Source organism: Dermacentor andersoni, chromosome 3, assembly GCF_023375885.2.
Source record: "Dermacentor andersoni chromosome 3, qqDerAnde1_hic_scaffold, whole genome shotgun sequence".
Classification (NCBI taxonomy): Eukaryota; Metazoa; Arthropoda; class Arachnida; order Ixodida; family Ixodidae; genus Dermacentor; species Dermacentor andersoni.
Window position 1 is genome coordinate 188,186,770 of NC_092816.1, and position 22,870 is coordinate 188,209,639.

Genomic DNA, 22,870 nt, shown 5'->3' on the forward strand with positions numbered 1-22,870 from the left:
CGTCGGAACTCTTAGTGGCTAGTTCTGCGTTTTACCGGCGGGCATAACAGCAGGTTAGTGAAATTTTTTCAGAATTGCGTGGTCACCATGTATAATCGTGTCGACAGTGACTGCCGTTTCGTCCGTAGCAGTTGCAGCAAACAGTAGTTTCGTTTTGACTCAGTGCATACATTGGCCAGTGCGGCCACTGTCCACGATTACGTCGATAGTGACTGCAACTTTGTTTGTAGCAATCGCAGCAAACAGTACTTTCATTTTGACTCAGTGCAATGACTTCAAGCATAATGTTCCAAACGTGGCAGAAGCTGTCGAGGGTGAAAAGTGCCAGCTACATCGCAATGGACAGACAATCTGTTAGCGACCATCTCAGTGAAGAAAAAATAATTGGGATGTGCGTGGGGTAGTGAAAAGCATGTCTTGGCTGAAGACAAGTGCCGCGGCTGCGCTGCGAATCAAGTCGCGAGGCCTTCGCTGCTGTGAGCCCTAATCAGTCACGAGATGGCAAAAATTGCAGCTTTCGCACTACTTTAGTGCAAAATGTAAAGAGGATTTGTTGATTAATTCATTAAATAAAAGCATGTTTATTGTAAGCGCCTGTTTATTTTCTTGATACCCTCCATAAGTAATTTTCCCATTTCGTAATGTTTTAAGATGGCAACAGAGAACTGAAACGAAATCGAGACGGTAGGCGACGCCAGAGTATGCTGGCTACGATGCCACCAGAGCAAAGCGGGATGCTCAATATGCGCCGCTGCAGCAGGGAAGAGTGGCACATTTGGGTTATCACCTATTAGAGGTGCGCAATACCGTATTTACTCGCATAATGATCGCAGTCGCGTAATCATCGCACCCCTGAATATTGTCGTCAAAATTAGCTTTTTTGTTATTTCCCGTGTAATGATCACACCCCGAACTTGCCGCAGCGATATGTCGTGTGCCAAGTCTAGCTAATAATGATCACGCTTACCATCTGTTGAATGCTACGCAAACGACTCAAGACAAACCAAGCAGTCTGCAAGCACCAAACATTCTTAAGCAGATGCCCCATTTCATTCCTTTCATCACTTTTCGCACTTCCATGACAAAAAAAAAGGTACAACCAAACTTGCCTTTATTATGCATAGGCTTCATAATGGTTGTGGTCAACAACAACAAAAAAAAGGCGCCTTTCGATTCTTCTCATCTGCACTCGTGGGCACACAACAAATCTTAAGCGGCAACGATAGCAGCCACCGTTTACACTGATATGTTAGAAGTGTACCCTGTTCATACGCCGACGCTTGTAACACAGCTAAGACATTTGCCCACCTTTAGCGGAAACATGCCGTATTAGGATAGTAGTGAAGACAAATGCCGCAGTTTCCGCAGCATGCCCGCCATGTGTTTCTATGTCACTGGCAGCTAAGCGCGCCCATCTGTTTGTGTCCCCTCAAAGTGGACATGGCTAAGTTATTGCCGCAAACTTACCGATATTAACGATATTATTCATTACTGATACGGAAGAAACTGTTTCAATGCATGTAATGTACTCACGCGAAGAAAAGAAATCGTGTTTGGTGCGTTCAGCTTGCTTTGCCGGCCGACATTTTTGTTTTGGTGTCCGTACTACATACAGCTGCAGCCTCCTATTTGTTGACCTGTTGTCATTCCGCAGCAAATGGGGATGAAAAAAAAATTTTTTCTTTTTGCAGGACATTTAACCCGCATAATGATCGCACCCCTGAATTTGTGTCAATTTTTTTTTACAACAAAGTGCGATCATTATTCGAGTAAATATGGTAGGTTATATATAAAATAGGTTAATATTAGAGGCGTGCAACCCCACATGCTGTAAGACAAATAGCTGAAGATCCTTTTTGCAATTTGGCAGCGATAATTGTCAATGCAGCATGCGATCACCAGCAAGATTTCCTGATGCCGGAATAGGAAACTAGTTCATGGCGGCATTTTCACATGAGGTGAGTGGGCAAGTATTGCGGGGAAGCTGCTCCAGTGGGCAGCTACTGTTCGCGACCGCGCCCCCCTTATGTCTCTACAGTGGAACCTCGCATAAGCGAGGTTGCACTGGTCGTATGATGACCCGCTTTTTACGATGAATTGGTTCAGTCCTGGCAGAACCTCCATAGAAATAATGTGTTGAAAACCTTGATTACATGACGCAATTTTACCCCGACCCTGCCTCATATGGCGCCTCACTGGTACTGCCTGAGGAAAAAAAAGCCCTAAAAAGACACAGGCTGGCATGTGAGCACATTGCAGCCGGCTGATGATGGGTTACATTTGCGTTACATTCAAATACATGCCGGTAAAATTCGCAATTTTAAAACAAATACCCGAAATTCTGCGGTTTTTAGCATTACTTTGGCAACTTGTACCTTTACGTCTCGATCCAATCCACACACAAGTCGACTGAAGTCAAAACTTGTTTTCGGTTGGAATCAGCACCATATTCGCTGTATTTGTGTTACAGTTACGGTGCTACAGTACCCCATGGTCTTTCACACATTGGCTCCACTTATTTGTGACGCTATGGCAACTTAGCGCATTCAATATGACGCTCGCTTCAAGAGAGGAACAATTTTGATAGCCAAGAAGGAAGGAAACTCCACCGTGGCTCAGCGGCTCGACATCAACAATTCGCAGATGGCAGGACCAACAGGAGGCCCTTTTTAAGTGTGAGGCCAGTCGGAAGGACTCTGTGGACCTCGTAGTGACCTGGTAACGCCCTCGAATGAAATGGTTGTGCGGCGTCTTAAGAAGTACTTAATCCCAAGCAAGCCCGAAGGTGACATGATCTCATGCGATCACTAAAGCAGATAGTTTTGCTTTCGCGAGACTCGACTCGTCCTGGCACCAAACCACTCGAAGTATGCGGTTGATAGTGCTCTTGGCACTGATAACGAGCTTGGGACAGTGCCAAAAACACTTGTTAGGGATGCTTTTGGTGCAGGTGTTACGCAACATTTTCCGAAAGTGAAACTATCTCCGAAAGGGTTTGCCCAAGAATATTGCCCAAGAAAAGCTGTTTCCATCTCTGACGAGGACAGTCCATGAAGAGAACTAGTTTCCGAATTGTCAGTTTGTTCCCACTTACATGTCCATTCCGACTTACGCGGATGTGTTGTGCACCGTTGACAAGATTTGGCAGTATGTGCCCGCGACAATATCTGCGACTTGCTGCCAGATGTTGCAGCTCTTGAGATGAAGTAGATGCGTCCCGGCTGGACAAACGTCTAGAAAAAGATCACTGATATTTTTAAAGATGAGAACAAAGATTCGCTCACACCTCCTCCAATCCAATGCTTCATTGTCATTTCCTTAAAGTACAGTCAAATTTCGATAATTCAAATTTGAAGGGGCGAAAACATTTGTTCAAATGAAAAGAAAGACTTGCTTCTTAAGTATTCGTGCACCATAGCACGATGCACAAATGGTGCGAGTCATGAAATATTGCGACACGCAAGCACACAATAAGTGAGGACCACGAAACTGCCCACGCTGGCCAAAGCTCGCTTCTTGATAACGGCAGAAAATGAAACTTCAGGGTGCAGGCTAAGCTGGCACTGGACCGGCGGGGCTGATGGCGCCACCATGGAGGCTTGCGGATGCGGAGAACGTTGAAGGTGACGGAGTTGAGAGGGAGGGCGAGGGGAGGAAGCATGGGAGCACGCGGAAAGGCGGAAGGGAAGTGGATTTGCTTTCCCACCAGCTTGATGGTGGCACTAGGCTTTACTGCCACCGAAATTTCCGAGGCCGCGGAAAGACGTTGCCGCTGATCATAATCATGTTGGTGTGCTCCCTTCTGTTGTGGCATCGCCGCGTTCAAAAGATGAAGGAGAATGAGGTACTGGGTGTCATCGTCATTTCATTTCATTTATTTATTTTCTGAAACTGCCCAAGAATAGCTTTACGCTTAATATTGGCGTACTCGCGTCTTTGTATTCAGGGTCTGTCTTATCGTACAGAATTGAATATGGCACATGAGAAAATTGGATATGTTATCATGAGACGAACCTGGTACGTCCATATCGCAAACAAAATCTGTAGCAACTGCTAGAGGAGGTCAACCCAGTGCACCTCTGCCTACTTTCCTCCTTCACGACACTTTGCCTCGTTTCTCCTTCCCCACTTCGCTCAACGTCACCTAACACTGTTCTTTAGGTGGCGTTGCTTTGCCGTGCACTTGTGTACTCCTTCATAATTTCGCCAGCTCGGAGGTTGAAACTATGACCGGTGAGGCAACAGAAGCCTGCCTGAACTCCCTAGTGAAATTTTTCCAGCAGCAAGAAGGCACAGAAGGATATTTAAGGTCACTAGGTGAGATGACGTCATTTGTGGCTGCTCACCTATTTGCAGAGAAGTGACAAACATCCATCACGTACTGGATGAGACCAAGCAAGAGTATCACTTCAAGGCAGTTCTTTATTAAATTCAGCTAAACAAATGCTTTTCATGACATTTTCCCCCCATTGTATGCCTACTTCATTAACCGTTTTGAAGCAAGATATTTGGATAAGAATCAGAATCATAATTATTCTTCTGGTAAGACAAATAAACTTTCCCAGTTCCTTCAAGTTCATCTTAAAGGGAGTTTACTGTAAAGATAAAAATAAAGAGAAGACAAAATAAAGCAGAGGCTAAATCACAGCAGGCACATTTATATCTTGCGTGCCATCGTGGTATGGGCTAACAGCACGGATACTGCCTGCATGGTTTCTCATCCATAATTGATGATTAGCCAAATCCACAACCACACGTGAAGCCACCGATGACGGTTTGTCTGACTTTGTGCTTTGCGCACTGTGCACATGATCATGTGTGCGCAGTGTGGTCAGTGTGTGCAGTTGGTGCTAGAGGGCATCAGTTGTGTGCCTGGCAATCGGACCGTCTGCTTTGCTAGCCTGCCAAGATGCCACCTTCAGACAAAAAGTGGGAAATTTTTTATGCTACAAGATAGGGCTGCAATTATTGCCAAGGTTCAAAAGGACAGGAAGAAGATGGAGATCTCCAATGAATTTTGAATTGTGGGCAACTTGCTGTGTACAATTCTGAAAATCAAGGCCTCCATTTTAGGCGCACTCGGAAATGGTGCAAGTGCCAAGAACAAAACCAGTGTGTCTACCAAGTTGACATTTACAAATTCCCTGAGTTTTCCAGGTTTTCCCTGAGTGCCATTGCAAATTTCCCTGAGTGATGCAGAACTATGTTTTATGTCAAGACGGGCTGAAACCATATAGCCTGATGCTGTCACTCTCTGGTAAGCACACGAAAAAAAATAAAGCGACTTAATCCAATTTGAATACTAAGGAGCAGTGTTTATGTTATTCAAAATGAGAATAGAAGGCAGGGGTTAGTAAAATGCACAGCAAATAAAGTGTCTTCGAAAAAAATTGCAAATGGGGTTGGACATTATCAAATACGAATAAAAAGGAGATGCATACAGAAGCAAATATTTTCTAATATGAGCTATTTCTATTGTGGGGATGTGCGACTCTCACCCGTCCCCTGATATGTTGTTTTCCCGCACAGCGCGTCTCCTGCAATCCGGCTTCGCCGCGTGGCCTGGCACCCACGGCGGTCGGAGTGGTTGAAGCGCAGTACGAGAGAGGGCGCAAGTGTTGCGCTGCTAACGCCACCGACAGGCGGGGTTACTTGGGCGCCGACAGACAAGGTGCTTGCTCTTAGGTTCGGGAGAGCAAGCAGTGCAGACATGCCGTGCCGCGCGTGCGTCGATCCATGCTTCTGCGAGACCGTCTCGCGTGGCCGCCTTGGAACGCACCACCGTTCGCGTGACCGCACACGCGAACGACCAGGCGTTGGGATCCAGCATGGGGCGAACATATTCGCTCGTTATCCGGTCGCGGTGAGTCGGACTTCTAGATTTGTCGAGCGCCCATCGGCATGCTTTGCGGATAGCAACTCGGCTAGCAAGCATTCATCTATGAAAGGTGCAATAAATGCCCATGTGATTGTTTGCACTACTGGTTTGTTGTTCCTTTGTCCCAAGAGCATGGGTGTGAGAACCCCACATCTGGCTCCCCAACGTGGACCTCTTGGGGCATCGGACGATAGATTTAACAGTTTTGCTTCGTTCGAGACCTTTGTTTGAACCGAAGCGTAGGGCTAGCGTGGATTTTGATCGTTAGTGTTGGCGGCGTGCTTTCTTGAGCGAGGCGACGATGGCTGAACTGTGTTTGAACATGTCAACATGCTAAGCCTTTTCGCAAGTGTTTTTTTTTTTTTAACAACATTCGTCTGTACGAGAGCCAGGTGTTCTGCATCCTGGGAGAGCGAGGCTTAGCGCCCGCGGAGCTTTCGCAAGCCTGAAGCGAGTGAGTACGGAAGCCTCGTGAGTGGTCCGAATTTCTTATGTAAATAGCTTCTTCTATTTCTTTGACTCTGATAAAGTCGCGGCTCTGGGAGCCGGGTGGCCGCAGGCCACGGGTGCCACTACAGGCTGACTGGTATTGCGGCCTGGCACCTGGCGCTCCGACACCGTCTGGGACGGTGGGCGCCGTCTACTCGGATGCTGTGTGCACCGAGCGGGGTAGGACCACCTAACAGAGCTGACGTCTCCTCGCGGCTGCCTGTTTTGCGCTCATTTTAGGTGTTGTTTTTGGATGCCGGTTGTTGTCAGGGTAGCGACGCTTTAGGCCTAAGGCTTTACGAAGCTGCCTGTTGCACGTGGAGGGACACAACCTGGTGGACCGTGGCGTTGAGGTGTTGCAAGTTGCTTCCCTCATTCTATTTAGCCTCGCACGAATTGAAATTACTCGTTCGACTCAAGGAAGCGAGCTTCGTTCACGTGAACTTCGCATCTGAGTAGCTGCCCGATCTTTTTCTAGCCGAGTCGAACATCGTACCACGTGGGCGATGCGCATGCAGAATTCCTCTCCCTTGCACTACTTTAGTGTTTGCCGAGTGTGTTGAGTGTACGCAGCGTGATTGGAGTCACCCCTGGTTTGCCGTCACCTGCACATCGTCTGCGCTGCTGCCCCGGACTACGATCGAGTCACCCCAGGCGATGGTGATGTTGTGGCCAGTTCGGCGCAGCGACTTCGGCAGCCTCCTGCATCCAGCTCACAACCCTCGGCGGCGGACAAAAGAGTTGGTGGTCACCGACAGCTACAGCAGCTCTTGCCAGCAGGGCGCATTGGCACGAGCGACGCTTGCTCGTACCGACTACTGCGTCATCGTTCCGGAGTCATGGCCTGTAATCGTGCCGTCGAGTCTGCAAAGCTGCTGCTGTGACCGGCGGACGCCAGCAGTGTACCCAGGGACAAATCGGCTTGCATGTTATGGACAGCGTGTGGACATTTCCTCAGCGGGGCCAATGTTGCATGTACTACCTTGTTCGCGAAGCACGCGTTGATGTTAGAGCGTGTGACATGTTTTGCCGGAATATGTAGTGATTTAAGGTTGGGGGCATGTGGGGATGCGAGACTCTCACGCGTCCCCTGATATGTTGTTTTCCCACATGGCGCGTCTCCAGTAATCCGGCTTCGCCGCGTGGCCAGGCGCCCGCGGCGGTCGGAGTGGTTGAGGCGCAGTACGAGAGAGGGCGCAAGTGTAGCGCTGCTAACGCCGCCGACAGGCGGGGTTACTTGGGCCCCGAAAGACAAGGCGCTTGCTCTTAGGTTCGGGAGAGCAAGCAGTGCGGACGTGCCATACCGCGCGTGCGCCGACCTATGCTTCTGCGAGACCGCCTCGCGTGGCCGCCTTGGAACGCACCACCGTTCGCGTGACTGTACACGTGAACGATTAGGCGTTAGGATCCAGCATGGGTCGAACATATTCGCTCGTTATCCGGTCGCGGTGAGTCGGACTTCTAGATTTGTCGCGCGCCCATCGGCATGCTTTGCGGATAGCAACTTGGCTAGCAGGCATTCATCTATGAAAGGTGCAATAAATGCCCTTGTGATTGTTTGCACTACTGGGTTGTCGTTCCTTCGTCCCAAGAGTATGGGTGAGAGACCCCACACTATCAACTGATAGCAACCGCAGTGGGATAAGGCCCGAACTCTGTCACAATTGAGATTCTCTCTCAACAGCTCGTAAGTCAACCTTAACAGTCCTGACATACTCTCAGCCCACGCACGACACCCAAGTGTTGTGTTTCACTGCTGTAAAGAGTTTATTTTGGTTTGGATGAGGGACACCTGCATCTCGGCATCAGCCAAAACTTTTTTTGAGCTCAAGCTCCTTCAAAACGGCGGCAGCAAGCTTCCTTTCTTGTTTATTCCTCAATGCGTAGGGCACTTCTGTACCTGCCCGCCTTCCGCCACTCGTTCGCCCCAAGGACCATTTGAAGCTTCTTATCAGTTGCACAGTCCACGACCGATTTTTCGAACTCCCTAGGGGCCACGAAAACGTCCGAAAATTCGGTGCTCGTACTGTGACAGGAAACACCGGGTGCCCGCGTGTATAATTAAGGAATACATACTGTGTTCCGTGGCAATAGCCCCTTCCCACGCTTGTTATGCTTCACTGCTATACTTTTCCGTAAGCTTTACCAAGTAGCATTTCTGTACAGAGGCGAAGCTGACTTTCAGGAACCGGCATTATGCAACGCACCGTGTTTTCCAAGTTTCTAAGCCAATCGCGAGGACCACAATGGTGGAGTCCGTGCCATTGCTGACAGCAGCTAATTCTTTCAATAAAAAACTCGGCACCCAACGGCAAGAAGCTTCATAGCGAACGTCGAAGCAGCTAGACCTAGCGTTGCAGCAGTGGCGGCAACGGGTGCCAGCGGATCTGCGTGCGAGAGTGCCGGTTCGAGGTGGCGAAGTAATCAAAACGGCAGTGGTGGTGCCTTTGATTATTGCCGTTTCGGACCTGCGGTCACGGCAAAGAGTTCTTGCGTCGGAAATTTCACACGTTCTGATACGTTGACTCTATGGGGTACGTGGCGTTGCCGCGAAGCCGTCCAAATTATCAGGAATCCGGAAAGTCGCTCGTTGACTATACACTGGCAACTCCTCCTGCCAACGACAGGGCATAAAAGACGATTCATTACGATTCCTGTCTGCTACTCTAGCCAGCACTACCACAACTTTCGACCCTTTCAATAAAATTGCCCCTAATTTTCCCTGATAGAGGCCCAAATTTCCTGAGTTTTCCCTGACTTTTTCCAGACTACTCAAAATCCGAGAATTCCCAGTTTTCACGGTTGGTAGACACCCTGAAAACAGTGACTGCTGCAGCATTCCCAGACTTAGCAGAAGGCACTGGACTTTGCGTGCATGATCGGACGATAATGTTAAGGCAAGCACTGGCAGGTTGGGCCGTTTCAAAGCCCGCCACGAAACAGTGGGCAAAGTCATTTCCGAGGAGGCAGCAACCATTGACTCAATGACAATGTCGTTGTGACTGCTGACCAACAAAGTACTTCACCAGTACAAGCCCCCCGACACCTACAACATGGATGAGACGGGTTTATTCTACAAAATGTCTTTATTGAGGACACAGCCAGAAATGCCATGGGGGAAAAATGGCAAACGGTGTGTGACAATCGTGTTGCGCGCTAACATGGATGGCATAGACAAACAGCCACTGCTTCAAGGGCAATCATATGCTGCCTGCTCCTTACACAGTGAACCTGAAGTCATGAATGACCAGGGCCATATTTGGCAGCTAGCTCGAGGCCTTTGATGCAGACACGCAGAAGACAGGCAGGTGAATGTGCCTTTCTTTTATATTTGCAGTGCCCATCAAATTTATGAGCTGGAGATAGTAAATGTCAACTTTGTTTTTTTCCCTACAAACTGCACTCTTGTGCTGCAGCCATTGAACCAAGGCATTGTTCACAGCGTAAAGTACCCATACAGAGAGAGGCTGATTCAGCACTTGCTGCTGAACCTCCAAGTCAAGCGTCCCACTGACACGGACTTGTTCATGGCACTTGAGATGGTGGCTGCCGCATGGGTTGCGACATGTCCGGCCATGAATGCAAATTGTTTTAAGCATGCCGGCTTCATTGCTACTCAGCAGGCATCATGCGCTGATCCAGCAGCACCGGAGGAAGATTTGCTTAAAGGCGCACTCGATAACAGTGCCGCCATCGGTGAGCAACGCATGGGGTGAGGAGTAAACTATGTGCCATGGAAAACTAAGTTCCAGGTGGCCTCAGCATCAACGAGTTCGTTTGCATGGATGTAGCTGTTATGCATGAGGAGATGACTGACAAGGCTGTCATAGCCCCTCAGTCACGAATTATGATAGACTGTCGATCAATGTGTGAAATTTACATAATTTTATGTCAAGGTGCTGGAGACTTCATAGGAAGCAAGTCAAGGTGGGAGAATGTCTCTGTACATTTTATAGTGACCCATCACGATTACATAGTAATTAAATATTTATTGATTGTACAGTCAGTTATGCTACTTTTCTTCATTGAAGATATTGAATGACCCGCTAGAATTAAATACACAGGTACATATACATACATACATACATACATACATACATACATACATACATACATACATACGTAAGTACGTACATACAGGTAGGTGGGTGGGTGGGCGGGTAGGTAGGTAAGTAGGTAGGTAGGTAGGTAGGTAGGTAGATAGGTAGGCAGGTGGGTGGGTAGGTAGGTAGGTAAGTAGCCCCCAAAAAGTGTGTGAAGCACCCTAAGAATGCCCCCCAATGCATTAAAAAAATTACATTATGGGGATTTACGTGCCAAAACCACAATCTGATTATGAGGCACGCCGTAGTCGGGGACTCGTGAAATTTGAACCACCTGGGGTTCTGCAATGCGCCCCTAAATCTAAGTACACGGGTCTTTTCACATTTCGCCCCCATCGAAATGCGGCTGCCGTGACCAGGATTCGATCCCGCGACCTCGTACTTAGCAGCCGAACACTTTAGCCACTAAGGAACCACAGCTGGTTTCTAACGAATTAAATATACAGATAGTAACCGGAGAGCGTCATGTTATGGGAGCATGCAGTCAGAGCGCGAGGAAACACATGAAAATGCAGCTATTCTGGCCAGAGCTTTGTAAATGACAAAGATGAGCCCTCTGTCAAATGCCACAAGAGCATTGTTCGAAGTGCCGCCATCTGTCTCACAAGAGGCAAATAGCCTCCACAGCCCTCTTGCACATGACATACGAAATCACGAATATAGCTAAAGCTTCAGCTGGATGTGGTCTGCATGCCTTGCACACCTTAGACGTCAATGTCTGTTCGGGCGCAGACATCCTGGGAATCGGTCGCACCAGGGAGACGCTGCTGCTGCTGCCCGCTCCACTGCTAGCTGTCCTCTGCCGTGTTGCTGGTGCTTGCTCCACGATGGCACGCAGGTCGTCAGCAAGATCGTCGTCTGCACAACAAGGGCACACAAAGCTAAGACGGGCTGTTGTGGTAGCCAGGGAGTAAAACATGGGACAGAGGACACTAGAGGGATGAAGACGCACATTTTTATCTGGCTAAATTCTACTGAAAACCAAAACACACTTCATACATGCCTCATTTGATGATGTAACACACTAGACAACCAAGCAAAACACAAACACGAACAAGAGGAAGGCAAAACCAAGAACAATGATAGAAGTAAGCTGTACAGATGTGGCATTCCCAGTGAATGCCACATGGTGCACTCTTGACAGATAATCGAGCTCTTTCTCAAACGGTGACAAAGGCTGACACATTGATCACCTGAGCCTCAAGATTTTTTGTCTCAATTGCAGTTGAAGCCGTTTATAACGAACCCATCAATAGTGCTCCGAAATTGTTCGAAAGGTAAAACATCTCTGCGAAGCATTATCAGCAACAGCCAACATGTCAATGTAGTGCCACTGAACCGTGATCTTCTGATAATGCCATAGTAACTGCCCATTATTAGTAACACTGCGTGATGGCAGCACATGGTGCAGCGTTCTCGCCAACTCGGGTCACAGGGATAGGAATGCTTGAGCGGCCGTTGTTCCCATGGCGGCAGGACGTAGATGGTCGTTTCAAATCATTGAAACAAGTGTAATGCATGTAGTGGCATACAGACAATTGTGCGAAAATAGAGTGACACCATCGTGGCATTTGGTATTGCACCAACCCATGCGCAAGTGCACACCCTGTGTCATGCTGTTTATGCTGTATGCCTCATACCTAAAGGCATGCTTTGAAAACGCTCATAGCTTCCGAAATACGTGTGCAGCAGTCGCTCACTCATCTTGAAGGCTGTATCATTGTCGTGGTTGGACTCGAGTGGGGCACACGCTGCCATGCACTCGGTTTGGTTGCGCTTCCGTGCTTTGGTACTTCACGCATTGTGTTTCTGCAGAAGGGCAGCGGATTGGGCGAGTTGGTGTTGCATGGTAACTATAAAATTCAAACAGCGCTAAACGACAGGACCAGAGTGAGGAGGAGACAAACACGGCGCTGACTTTAAAATGTTTGCCTATTGCCTCAAGCGCCTTATTTGAAAACTGTTCCTCAGAAAGTACAACAAAGTAACCTTCTTGGTCAGATTGTACGACGCGCAAACGGCTATCAACCAAGTAATCCACCAGCAATCGAAATCTATTGCTGCGCACTTTAGGGCTGCTGCTACTAGCCACAGCGTCCTTTCCTTTATCTTGTGGCCAAACGTACATAGGCCAGACAGGCCGTTGCATCAATATTAGACTAATGGAGCATGGCAATTCATTAGACAAAAAAAGACACTAACCTGGCAAAGCATTGCAGTATTTGTAAATGCGTACCTTTCTTTGACGATACAAAATTGTTATTTTTTCATAGTGACAAGACTACCAGAGAAGTCACTGAAGCATTTCATATCATCAGAAAATCTAATAGTTGCGTTAGCAAAACATCTATAATCTTGTCAGCGAAAGAAATGGCATTGCTGCATAAAGGGTAGATTGCTAGGCAGGTACAATGCGTGCGAAAGAAAATCAGCGCCGTGTTTGTCTCCTCCTCATTCTGGTCCTGTCGTTTAGCGCTGTTTGAATTTTATATTTGTGTTTCTGTTCTGCTTCTTCGCGTGCTTTTACCATGATCAGGTTCAATGAGTTCTTTGTAACAGTGTGGCAACTTAAAAATGTTCTATTATATCTGGAAGCAGTTCCGATAGGCAGGGTCGAACAATTGCATTTTTGCGACGCAGGGCTTGTTGGACATGTGGCCTCTGGTGTGGTATGCCTTCATCCTCCCCTTGTTATTGTATTGCATTTTTTACTGCTTCTCTACAAAGAGCATGGCGCCTTGCTTTCAAACCAAGTGAGGTGCAGAACTCATAGTGGGTTTGAATATAGTTCTAGTGTGGTACCTGCAGACTGCCTCATTGACAGCATCTCCTGTGAGATCATCATCATCATCATCATCATCATCATCATCATCATCATCAGCCTGGTTATGCCCACTGCAGGGCAAAGGCCTCTCCCATACTTCTCCAACCAGTGAGATCAGTGAAGCATTATTTTGTTTTGCTGGAATAGGCTGTATTACTGAACGAAGGCTCTCAAAAGAGCCGCTGATAGATTGGCAGCAATGCAGCTGCTATGTGCTTTTCCACCTTGTACTGGTGCCTTTCTTCTGCAGCCAGGTGTATGTGCAAGCTCAAGGGGCCTAGTGAACAGAGTTAAGGATGAGGTTCTCTTCAGGAGGCGTGGTATGACAGATGTTGTTACGAGATATTGTGACAACATGATAAATGGGTCAGCACGTGATGTGCTTGGCTGTAGATCTGAGGTGCTGACTTGCAAAATGCCTAGCCGCGGGTCTGAGGAGTCGATGCTCAATGTGCTTAGTCATGCAGTCCAAGGTGCCGATGTGCGATATACCCAGCCACGGATCCAAGGAGTCGACGATCAATGTGCTTACCATATTTACTCAATTATAATGCGCATTTTTTTCATGACTTTCGTTCCTTGAACTCGACCCTCGGGTTAAAGCAAATAATGGCAAAGTTGACCATTTTAGAAGAAATATCCTAAATCTCGCAGTTTTTATTGTTATGTTGGCAACCTGTACGTCTCGATCCAATCTGTAAACAAGTCGATCGAAGTCAAAACTTGGTTTTGGTTGGAATCGAAGCCATTTTCACTCTGCTTGTAAATGGTGTTACGGTTAAAGTGCTGCAGCACAATGTGGTCTTTCGCACTTCAACTCCGTTTATTCATGACGTTATGGCAAGTAGCACATTCGGTATGATGCCCACTTCGAGAGCTTTGAGAGATGAGCAATTTTGATGGCCGAGAGGGTGGGAAACTCCACCATGACTCGACGGCTCAACGTCAACAATTCAATGATTAATGGATGGCAAGACCAACAGAAGGCCCTCTTTAAGTCCGAGGCCGGCTGGAAGGGCTCTGTGGACCTTGTACTGACCTGGTAATTCCCCGAATGAAATGGTTTTGCGGCCTCATAAGAAGTAGTTAATCTCAAACAAGGTCGAAGATGATATGATTCTCAGACGATCACTTTCCGAGATAGTATTGCTTTCACAAGGCTTGGCTCGTCCCGGCACCGATCCCCTCAAAGTTTACAGCTGACAACACTCCTGGCACCGACAGCGAGCTTGGCACAGCGCCAAAAACACTTGTCGCGGAAGTTTTTGGTGACGGGTCACTCGAAATTTTGCAGAAGTGAAACTATCTTTGAACAGGATCTCCCAAGAGAACTTGTCTCCTAACTGTGATTTCTTGAATAAAGGTACCATTTCTTCTTCCTTTCATCTGGCGTTATATTCATGGTTTTATTAGTTGTTTTTTTTAGCTTGAGTGGAAAGCATACCCTCACGTTAAATCGTGGTCGCATTACATTCGAGTAAATATGGTAGTTACGCAGTCAGCGGTGGCTATACGTGAAATGCCCAGCCATGGATCTAAGGAGTCAATGCTCAATGTACTACGTATTGCAGTTCCAGGTGCCAACGTGCGATACAGCAGTCAATGCTCAATGTGCTTCGTCACACAGTATCAGGTGCCAACGTGCGATATGCTTAGCCACGGGTCCAGCAGTCAATGCTCAATGTGCTTCGTCACACAGTATCAGGTGCCGATATGCGATATGCTTAGCCACGGGTCCAGCAGTCAATGCTCAATGTGCTTGGTCACGCAGTCCCTTATGCCAATGTATGATATGCCCAGCCACGGGTCCAGCAATAGATGCTTGATGTGCTTAGTTGCATAGTCCCAGGTGCCAATGTGCAATATGCCCCGCCACTAGTCCAAGGAGTCGTCACTCGACGTGCTTAGTTGAGCAGTCCGAGGTGCCTATGTGTGATATGCACAGTCGCGGGTCCAAGGAGTCAACGCTCGATGTGCTTAGTTGCACAGTCCCAGGTGCTGATTTGCGGTTGCCCAGCCATGGGTCCAGCAGTCGATGCTCGATGTGCTTAGTCGGGCAATTCCAAGTGCCGATATGCGATATGCCCAGCCAGGGGTCCAGCAGTCTATGTTCGATGTGCTTAGTTGCGCAGCCCGAGGTGCCGAAGTGCGATATGCCCAGCCGTGGATCCGAGGAGTTGATGCTCAATGTGCTTAGTCGCACATTCCCAGGTGCCGATTCGCAATGTGCCCAGCCACAGGTCCAGCAGTCGATGCTCGATGTGCTTAGTCGTATCGTCCAAAGGGCCGATGTGTGATATGCCCAGCCGCGGGTCCGAGGAGTTGACGCTCAACGTGCTAAATCGCGCAGTCCAAGGTGCCCATGCGCAAAATGCCCAGCCGCGGGTCCAAGGAGTTGACAGTCGATGTGCTTAGTTGCGCAGTCCGAGGTGCCGATGTGTGATATGCCCAGCCACAGGTCTGAGGAGTCGATGCTCGATGTGCTAAGTCGCACAGTACAAGGTGCCGATGAGTGATATGCCCAGCCACTGGTCTGAGGAGTTGACGGTTGATTTGCTTAGTTGCGCAGTCCAGGGTGCCTATGCATGAAATGCCCAGCAGCGGGCCCAAGAAGTTAACTCTCAAGGTGCTTAAGGGGGGACGCGGCTTTCGCATCGCGAATAATTGCCAAAAAGATTGATTTTTTGAAAATCACATTTTCAGTTTCTATAACCCTTTTTCTATCTGACACCCAAATATCGTCACTATAAACCATTTAGAAGTGCGTTAAAAAATCCGTTTTATCAGCCAAGGTGGCGAAAAATATCGCGGAAATCAAGAAAAAACTGCGCTTTTCAAGCCACAATATTCACGGAACGGCACGACTGAGCGCCGCCATCTTGGTTTCGTTGGAAAGCACATTTCTCCATCTTCAAATTTGCCGCTTCAGCTATCTCCTCTATACAGAAACAAGCGCACAAAAAGCAAATGACTGGAGGTCGTGCCGGAGTCTGCGATTGGCCGCGCTCGCCACATGACTCCAACGAAGTTCGCCATTTGTCCAGCGCTCACGTCGTCTGCTCGGCTCTTTGCACCTCACGAGTCTGGACGTCTCCACTGTCCGTAATCTTGACGTATCAAAGCGGGCGCTATGCAGACATCGCAGTAGCGTGGCCGATCCCTGTGTTTGTGAATGTCTCAGACCCGCAGTTAAGCATTCAGAACATCGGCGACGCGGACTTCACGACCAAGATTGACGCGCGGAATGCTCAGACATGCGGCTAAGCCTTTCAGCACTTGGTGTTTCAGAATTCGTGACCAAGCACACATCACATGTAATCCTCGGACACGCGGCCAAGCATTGTGCGCATAGGGAGTCTCCGACTCGATGATCATACATATCGCGCGCGGACTACTCGGATCCTCACCTAAGCATTTCGCACATCGGACTGCGCGAATAAGCGCATTGAGGGTCGACTCCTCGAGCCCGCAACTAGGAATTTCGTGCGTCGGCAAGCCGGACTGCGCGAATAAGTGCATCGAGGGTCGACTCCTCGAGCCCGCGACTAGGCATTTCGCGCGTCGGCACCTCGGACTGTGCGAACCAAGCATATTGCGCATTAACTCTATTATCATGTAGTCACGATAGCTCATAACAATATCTATCATAACACCCCTTCATAAAAAGAACCTCATCATGAGCTCTGTTCACTGGGCCCTTGGGCTGGCACAGACACCTGGCTGCAGAAGTGATCGAGGCATCATACAAAAGTACAATTCTGCAAAGCACCTAGCAGCTGCATACCTATCACTGGCTCTCTGATTCTAATTTCTACAGCCATTGTCAAGTAAAAATGACTTGGGAGGCTGCTGACACTCAGCCTTCATTCAGTAACATGGTCAATGCTACCAGAAGAAAAAAAGATGCCTCACTGATTGTACTGGGGATTGGCATCAATCAGGCAGCCTGTGGGTGCAGGCAGGTGGGTGGATTGCCATCAATCAGGCAGGTGGGTGCACACCAGACCAGAGGCCACATGTACAAGAAGCCCACATCACAAAACACCCCAAAGACTACACATTTGGTGCCTTTTAGAGAACTGAAGAGGAGGCAAAACATTGAGAGCCGTTTTCTCAAAACTGTTTTTCTGCCTTTCTGCTCAGTTTTTGGAGCTGATTTCTTTGAGACCATTTAACATATTTTGACTCCATTTTTTTTTTGTCACGTTCCTTGGGCTACAGTGCAGGTCGTGACATTCTTAGTTTCTTATCTTGACCCTTTGAAGTTTATGATATGGCTATTCATCTACCCCGAAAGTGTGCTTGATGTGAAGGTAACATAAGATACAGCACTCCAAAAAATTTGTGCTGCGAAAAAAAAAAGCAAGAATGTCAGAACCTTCAGCACGCATTTAGCTATGCAGTCAATACTTAACAAGTCTTCTATCACGTTTTTTAAGTTTCCCAGGCTCTCCAGCAAGTTCATCATCATCAGCCTGGTTATGCCCACTGCAGGGCAAAGGCCTCTCCCATATTTCTCCAACTACCCCGGTCATGTACTAATTGTGGCCATGTTGTCCCTGCAACCTTCTTAATCTCATCCACCCACCTAACTTTCTGCCGCCCTCTGCTAGAGTCAGAGATGCCGATGCGCAAATTCTAAAATGGCTTGATCGCGAATTCAGAAGCACCAATGCTGAAAGGCTTAGCCACGTGTCCAAAATTCCACACGTAAAGCTTGCCCGCGAAGTCTGTGTCGCCGATGCTTGGAATGTTCAGCAGCAGGTCTGACACGTCCACAAACGGAAGGATCGGCTATGCTTCTGTGATGTGCGTGTGGCACCCGTTTTGACACTCGCTGAGATTAAGGTGGCCGAGACATTGATAGCTCGTGAAGTGCAAAGAGCAGACGACGCGAGCGGCGGACTAATGGCGAAACACTGGAGTCATGTGGTGAGCACATCCAATTGGCGACTTCAGAATGACGTTCAATCATTTCCTTTTTGTGTGGCTTGTTTATGCATCGAAGAGATATCCGAAGCAGGGAATTCGAAGACTGAGAAATGCACTTTCTGACAAGACCAAGACAGTGGCGCTTGGTTGTGTCGTTCTGGAGATATTACAGCTTGAAAAATGTTATTCTGCCGTGATTTCTACAAAATTTTTCGTCATCTTGGTCGATACAATAAATTCTTTTGAATAGTGCAGATAACCATTATCGTGTTCAATTGTTTGACTGAGACGTTGGCTCAGTTTGCCCACATGACGTTGATTTACTAACTCAATGCCATTAGATGAGGAGCGCAATTTAAAAACACATAGAGGAAGAAAAAGTGCCTCTACCAACTCAGCTTGGCTCCTTCCTCTGCACGCTGTTATTCTCTTCTAATAGCTATGTATCACCAGCTAGCCCAACAAGTACTCCCAAATCAACCTCCTTGGTAAAGTGCACTACAAACATACCGTATTTACTCGATTCTAACGTGCACTTCATTTCCAATAAAATGGGTCCAAAAATTGTGTGTGCGTTAGAATCGAGTATGACCCTAAATCTGCGTTACCATACCACCATCGGCATTTCAAAATGGCCACCAGGTACGCACTTCAAGCCTAGTTGCCGTAGCTTTCTCCATGTGCTGTACGCAGTATGTGTGCTTAGGCAATGCTTCCTTTGGCATAGGTTAGTGCACCATCTGTCTTCCCATTTCCTGAATTTGCTTTATCAGCATGGAAGTGCCGACTGCAATGACATGCAGAGTTCATCACAACGCCACAATTAAAAGGAAAGCGATCACGTTTGCGGAGACAGATGCAAATCAGGCCGCATCACGGGCGTTCGGAGTTCCAAAAACTTGCATGCAGGACTGGTGCAAACAGGAGAGGCGTACTACACCGGCGGCTGCTACGTACGGTGCGGCCGCACGGCCCCTATCTTGAAAGCGATCTGCGACGAAGACAAGAGTCTACGCATCTAGGCGCACTGTGCTGTGTTCTTGTCGCTTAGTTCGCATCGAAGCGAGAAGCCGCACAAAGGTCAATTCCCTCGCTTCTGCTACCGCACTTCCTCACTCCAGCATTTCCGCGGTCATTGAGTGAGGCGTGTTCATGTTTGGTTATGCGCGCATGACACCACGCTTCTCAATTTAGTTAGTAAGCGAATGTTTAAAAGTTTATACGGCTGATAAAACTACTATCCTTACTTTTAGTATAGCTGTCTACTAATTTGCTATCGTAATCGATGCTTCGCCTTTCGGGCGAAACTGCAACTTTTTTTATTTATCGCAACTATAGTGCATTGGGATTAAATCTTGTTTTTTTCCAAATAAGAGAAAGCTGTATTTCTGTATGAAAGAATTAGGTACTGGGTACTGTAAGGACTTTTCTTTTTCAGGTCACGGCAAACGGGTGCGCGTTACAATCGAGGGCGGGTTTTTTTTTTTTCCCTTTATTTTTGGTCACGAAAAACGGGTGCACATTACAATTGAGGGCGCGTTAGAATTAAGTAAATACGGTAGTTGGATTGGTACTGATTGGCCAGACTTCTAATTTGATCCATTTGCACTGGGTTCACATTTAAACAATTTTACTCTGGAATATTACATGTCAAAACGCCAATTTGATTATGAGGCACATGGCAGTGGGGGACTCGGGATTAACTTTGACAAACTGGGATTCTTTACCGTGCACCCAATGCACAGTACACAAGAGTTTTGGCATTCCACACACGTCGGAACACATTTGTAGAGGCCAGGAACTCACGATCCTGAGCTCAGGAACACAATGTCATAGCCGATGCGCTACAGCAGTGAGTGGCTGCTCACATAAATGAAGTGTGCTTGCTGGTATCTCGCTGTGACAAAGATGAAAGCCACTCTGGCACAGTAATGGCATCTTCCTTCCATAATTTTCATGTGCCACAACCATACCTCAGAGATTGCACTTCTCCAGTCCTGTTCGATACAAGGTAGTGCACAGAGCAATATAAGGTTGCAATAAAAATCGGCTGCACACCCACCTGGCTCAGGTTCTGCTTTCAGGGCAAGGACCTCGTCGCTGTACTCTGGCAGGAATGGCTCCTCTTTGATGGGCGGAGAAGCCACCACTACAGTGGGTGCGATTGGTGTTGGTTCCGACTTCTGCTGCCTGGTAGTGTCTAGGTGGGGGGGCAGCACCGGCCGTACGGGCTCACCAGGAAGCAACGCACGCGGCTGCTCCTCCTTGCCACGTTGCTTGGCTTCTAGAAAGCACAAAGCCCACAAGACACTTTCTTTCCAAGAACCGGTATACTAAGCCATATAGGGAGATGCCAATTGTGCTGGTATACCACATAGGGAAACCACGTAGATACTAAGGCTACATAGGAATACCACATAGGAAGACACTAACACTACTATGGAGATGCCAAGTACCCTGGAACTTGCTCCGTCCAGTATACAGTGTAAGAACAATAGAGATGTGCTGACACTCTCCCCCAAACGCCTGCAAAAACGCTGCTCACTCGCAGCCAGATTATGTTCGGCTCGATTGTGGTCAGCTCGGTCAGGACCATCATAGAGGGCGCTGCAAAATGCAGTCCCCGTCTCATCCGGGCGTTGGCTAACATAAGTGGATGCTCTCACACGCGCAGTGTCAACACCTGAATATATTTTCTGACCCTGTGGTCCAGACGAATTGTGCAGCATATTGTAAGTCAGTATAAGCACTAGAGAAAAATGCCCAAACTGTGGCTTATGGGGCACCCACAGCTCTTCTTGGGTCTACGTGCAGCTCACAGCCAGCTACTCAATACTCAGTGTTGTGCCTGCTTTTGCCAAACTTTGCAGTTTTCATATATTTATGCATCCACCACTACCAGTTGCTAAACCAATGTTTCTTAGCAGGGTGGACCTGTAGTCAGAATGCAGTCAATGGCAGGAAAGTTTCACAATCTTGTTTTGCCACAGCTCCTAACACACCAGATTCTTCTGAGGCTCTGTTGAATAGTCTGACCAACCCTGCACTAGACTGAATCACAGACACTGGCTTTGCCCAGTTTTAAAGGGCCCCTAAACAGCCTGACATTTTTATAGTGTTAGCATTCTTAAGTAATTCGACAGGGAGGAAGTGGGGAGGAAGCACAATGTCTTCTGTCGCAGACCAGGGGTAAGGGGAGGGAGTGGTTCTACTCCAGCAGCTGCTGCGTATGGCGCAGCCTACCTTGAAAGTGATCTGGGATGGGGACAGAGTGGAGAGCGCTTATAGCATTGTGTGTGCTGTGTTTTCGCCACTTAGTTCGCACTGAAGCAAAGCAGCATGAAAGTCAATTCATTTGCTGCTGCTGCCGCGCTTGCTCACTCCACCGTTTTAACAGCAAGTTTCCAAAGTCATTGAGTGAAATGTGTTCATGGTTGCTTGTGCATGCGTCACAACATACTTGTTAATTTATTTAGTAAGTGAATGTTTACAAGTTTATACGGCTGATAAAACTACTATCCTTACTTCGTATAGCTGTCTACTAAGATGCTTCGCCTTTCGCGCGAAACTGACTTTTTATTCCAATCCGCCATTAGCCCTTCATGATTGGACAAAATGGCTCCGATCTCGCCCATACAGGCATAAAAACAGATTCAAATAGTTTTACATTACCTCAGCCTTGGGGACAGAGACGCCCACCTGCTCAACACTCTGCAGCACGCGCCTCCCCAATATTTAGTTTGCACGCAGTGCCGTCAGCCTACTTTTCCTTGTTTTGCACCTCAGCTAGGGATCGCCGTGCCATTGCGCCCACTCAAGAGTATTCTAGTACACTCTAAATACAGCCGCCCTGGCCATTCAGACAGCAGCACGCGTTCCGGCCACTTACTGGAAGCGCGGAAAAGTCCAGTGGAAAAAGCGCAAAAATTACGATAAACTGTGCGGGAGGCGCTGTCGCGTGGTGTGCGGAATGTGAATGGCTGCACACTTTTTGGGAGAATGAATCCACTCGCTGTTCGCGGCCACTGCCGGAGCATACATGCCAAAACCGTTGTGGCATAGCATGGTGCAGAGTCGGTCAATCTTGTGTTTGGCGCAGGTTGGGGCAGGAATTTCCATTTGTATCAAAATGGCGCGATTGGCACACGAGTCCCACCCCTAAATAGTCTTCAAGTACAAATACTATTGGTTATGTAAAAATGCTATTTTTCTCCCCAACCAGAGGTACAAAAAAAATAAGTTTGTTGCACAGGAAAATGTTGTTTTGTGGTCAGCAAAATTCTAACTACAGTTAATTGAATTTTTGGGTAATACGATCCCAACCTAAGGTCCTGGCTGGGGCCCATAAACTTCTGCGTGTCTGAACTTCCATTACTTCAATCTCAAAATTGGCCTTCACCAGAAAATTCAAGCTTGGCTGGTCAGCTTTGCCGCAATATAGCCATGTTTTGCGGTAAAGTATACACAAGTGAGTGAGGTGAAGCATATAAAGAAAGGAAAGGTGCTACTGTCACAGGAAATAATAAGCGTCTAATTATACATGCGAGCACACGCTATCTCCGGTCAACGTATGAACACCTAGACGCCTATTAAGCATACTGGCAGCCATTCAGAGCCATTTCTGACAATGCTGTCACAATTCGA

At 47.8% G+C, this 22,870-nt stretch overlaps 1 protein-coding gene across 2 annotated transcripts in view; it reads right to left on the reverse strand.

Annotated features, from left to right (window-relative positions):
• Positions 1–22,870, reverse strand: part of Nab2 (Nuclear polyadenosine RNA-binding 2) — a 156,100-nt gene that overhangs the window by 111,698 nt on the left and 21,532 nt on the right. For both annotated transcript variants that reach the window (XM_050172740.3, XM_050172738.3), the window contains exons 5-6: positions 20,289–20,510; positions 11,174–11,328 (exon numbers count right to left, since the gene is read on the reverse strand). In XM_050172740.3, the coding sequence (XP_050028697.1) occupies positions 11,174–11,328; positions 20,289–20,510 (377 nt within the window). The remainder of the gene's footprint in view (positions 1–11,173; positions 11,329–20,288; positions 20,511–22,870) is intronic.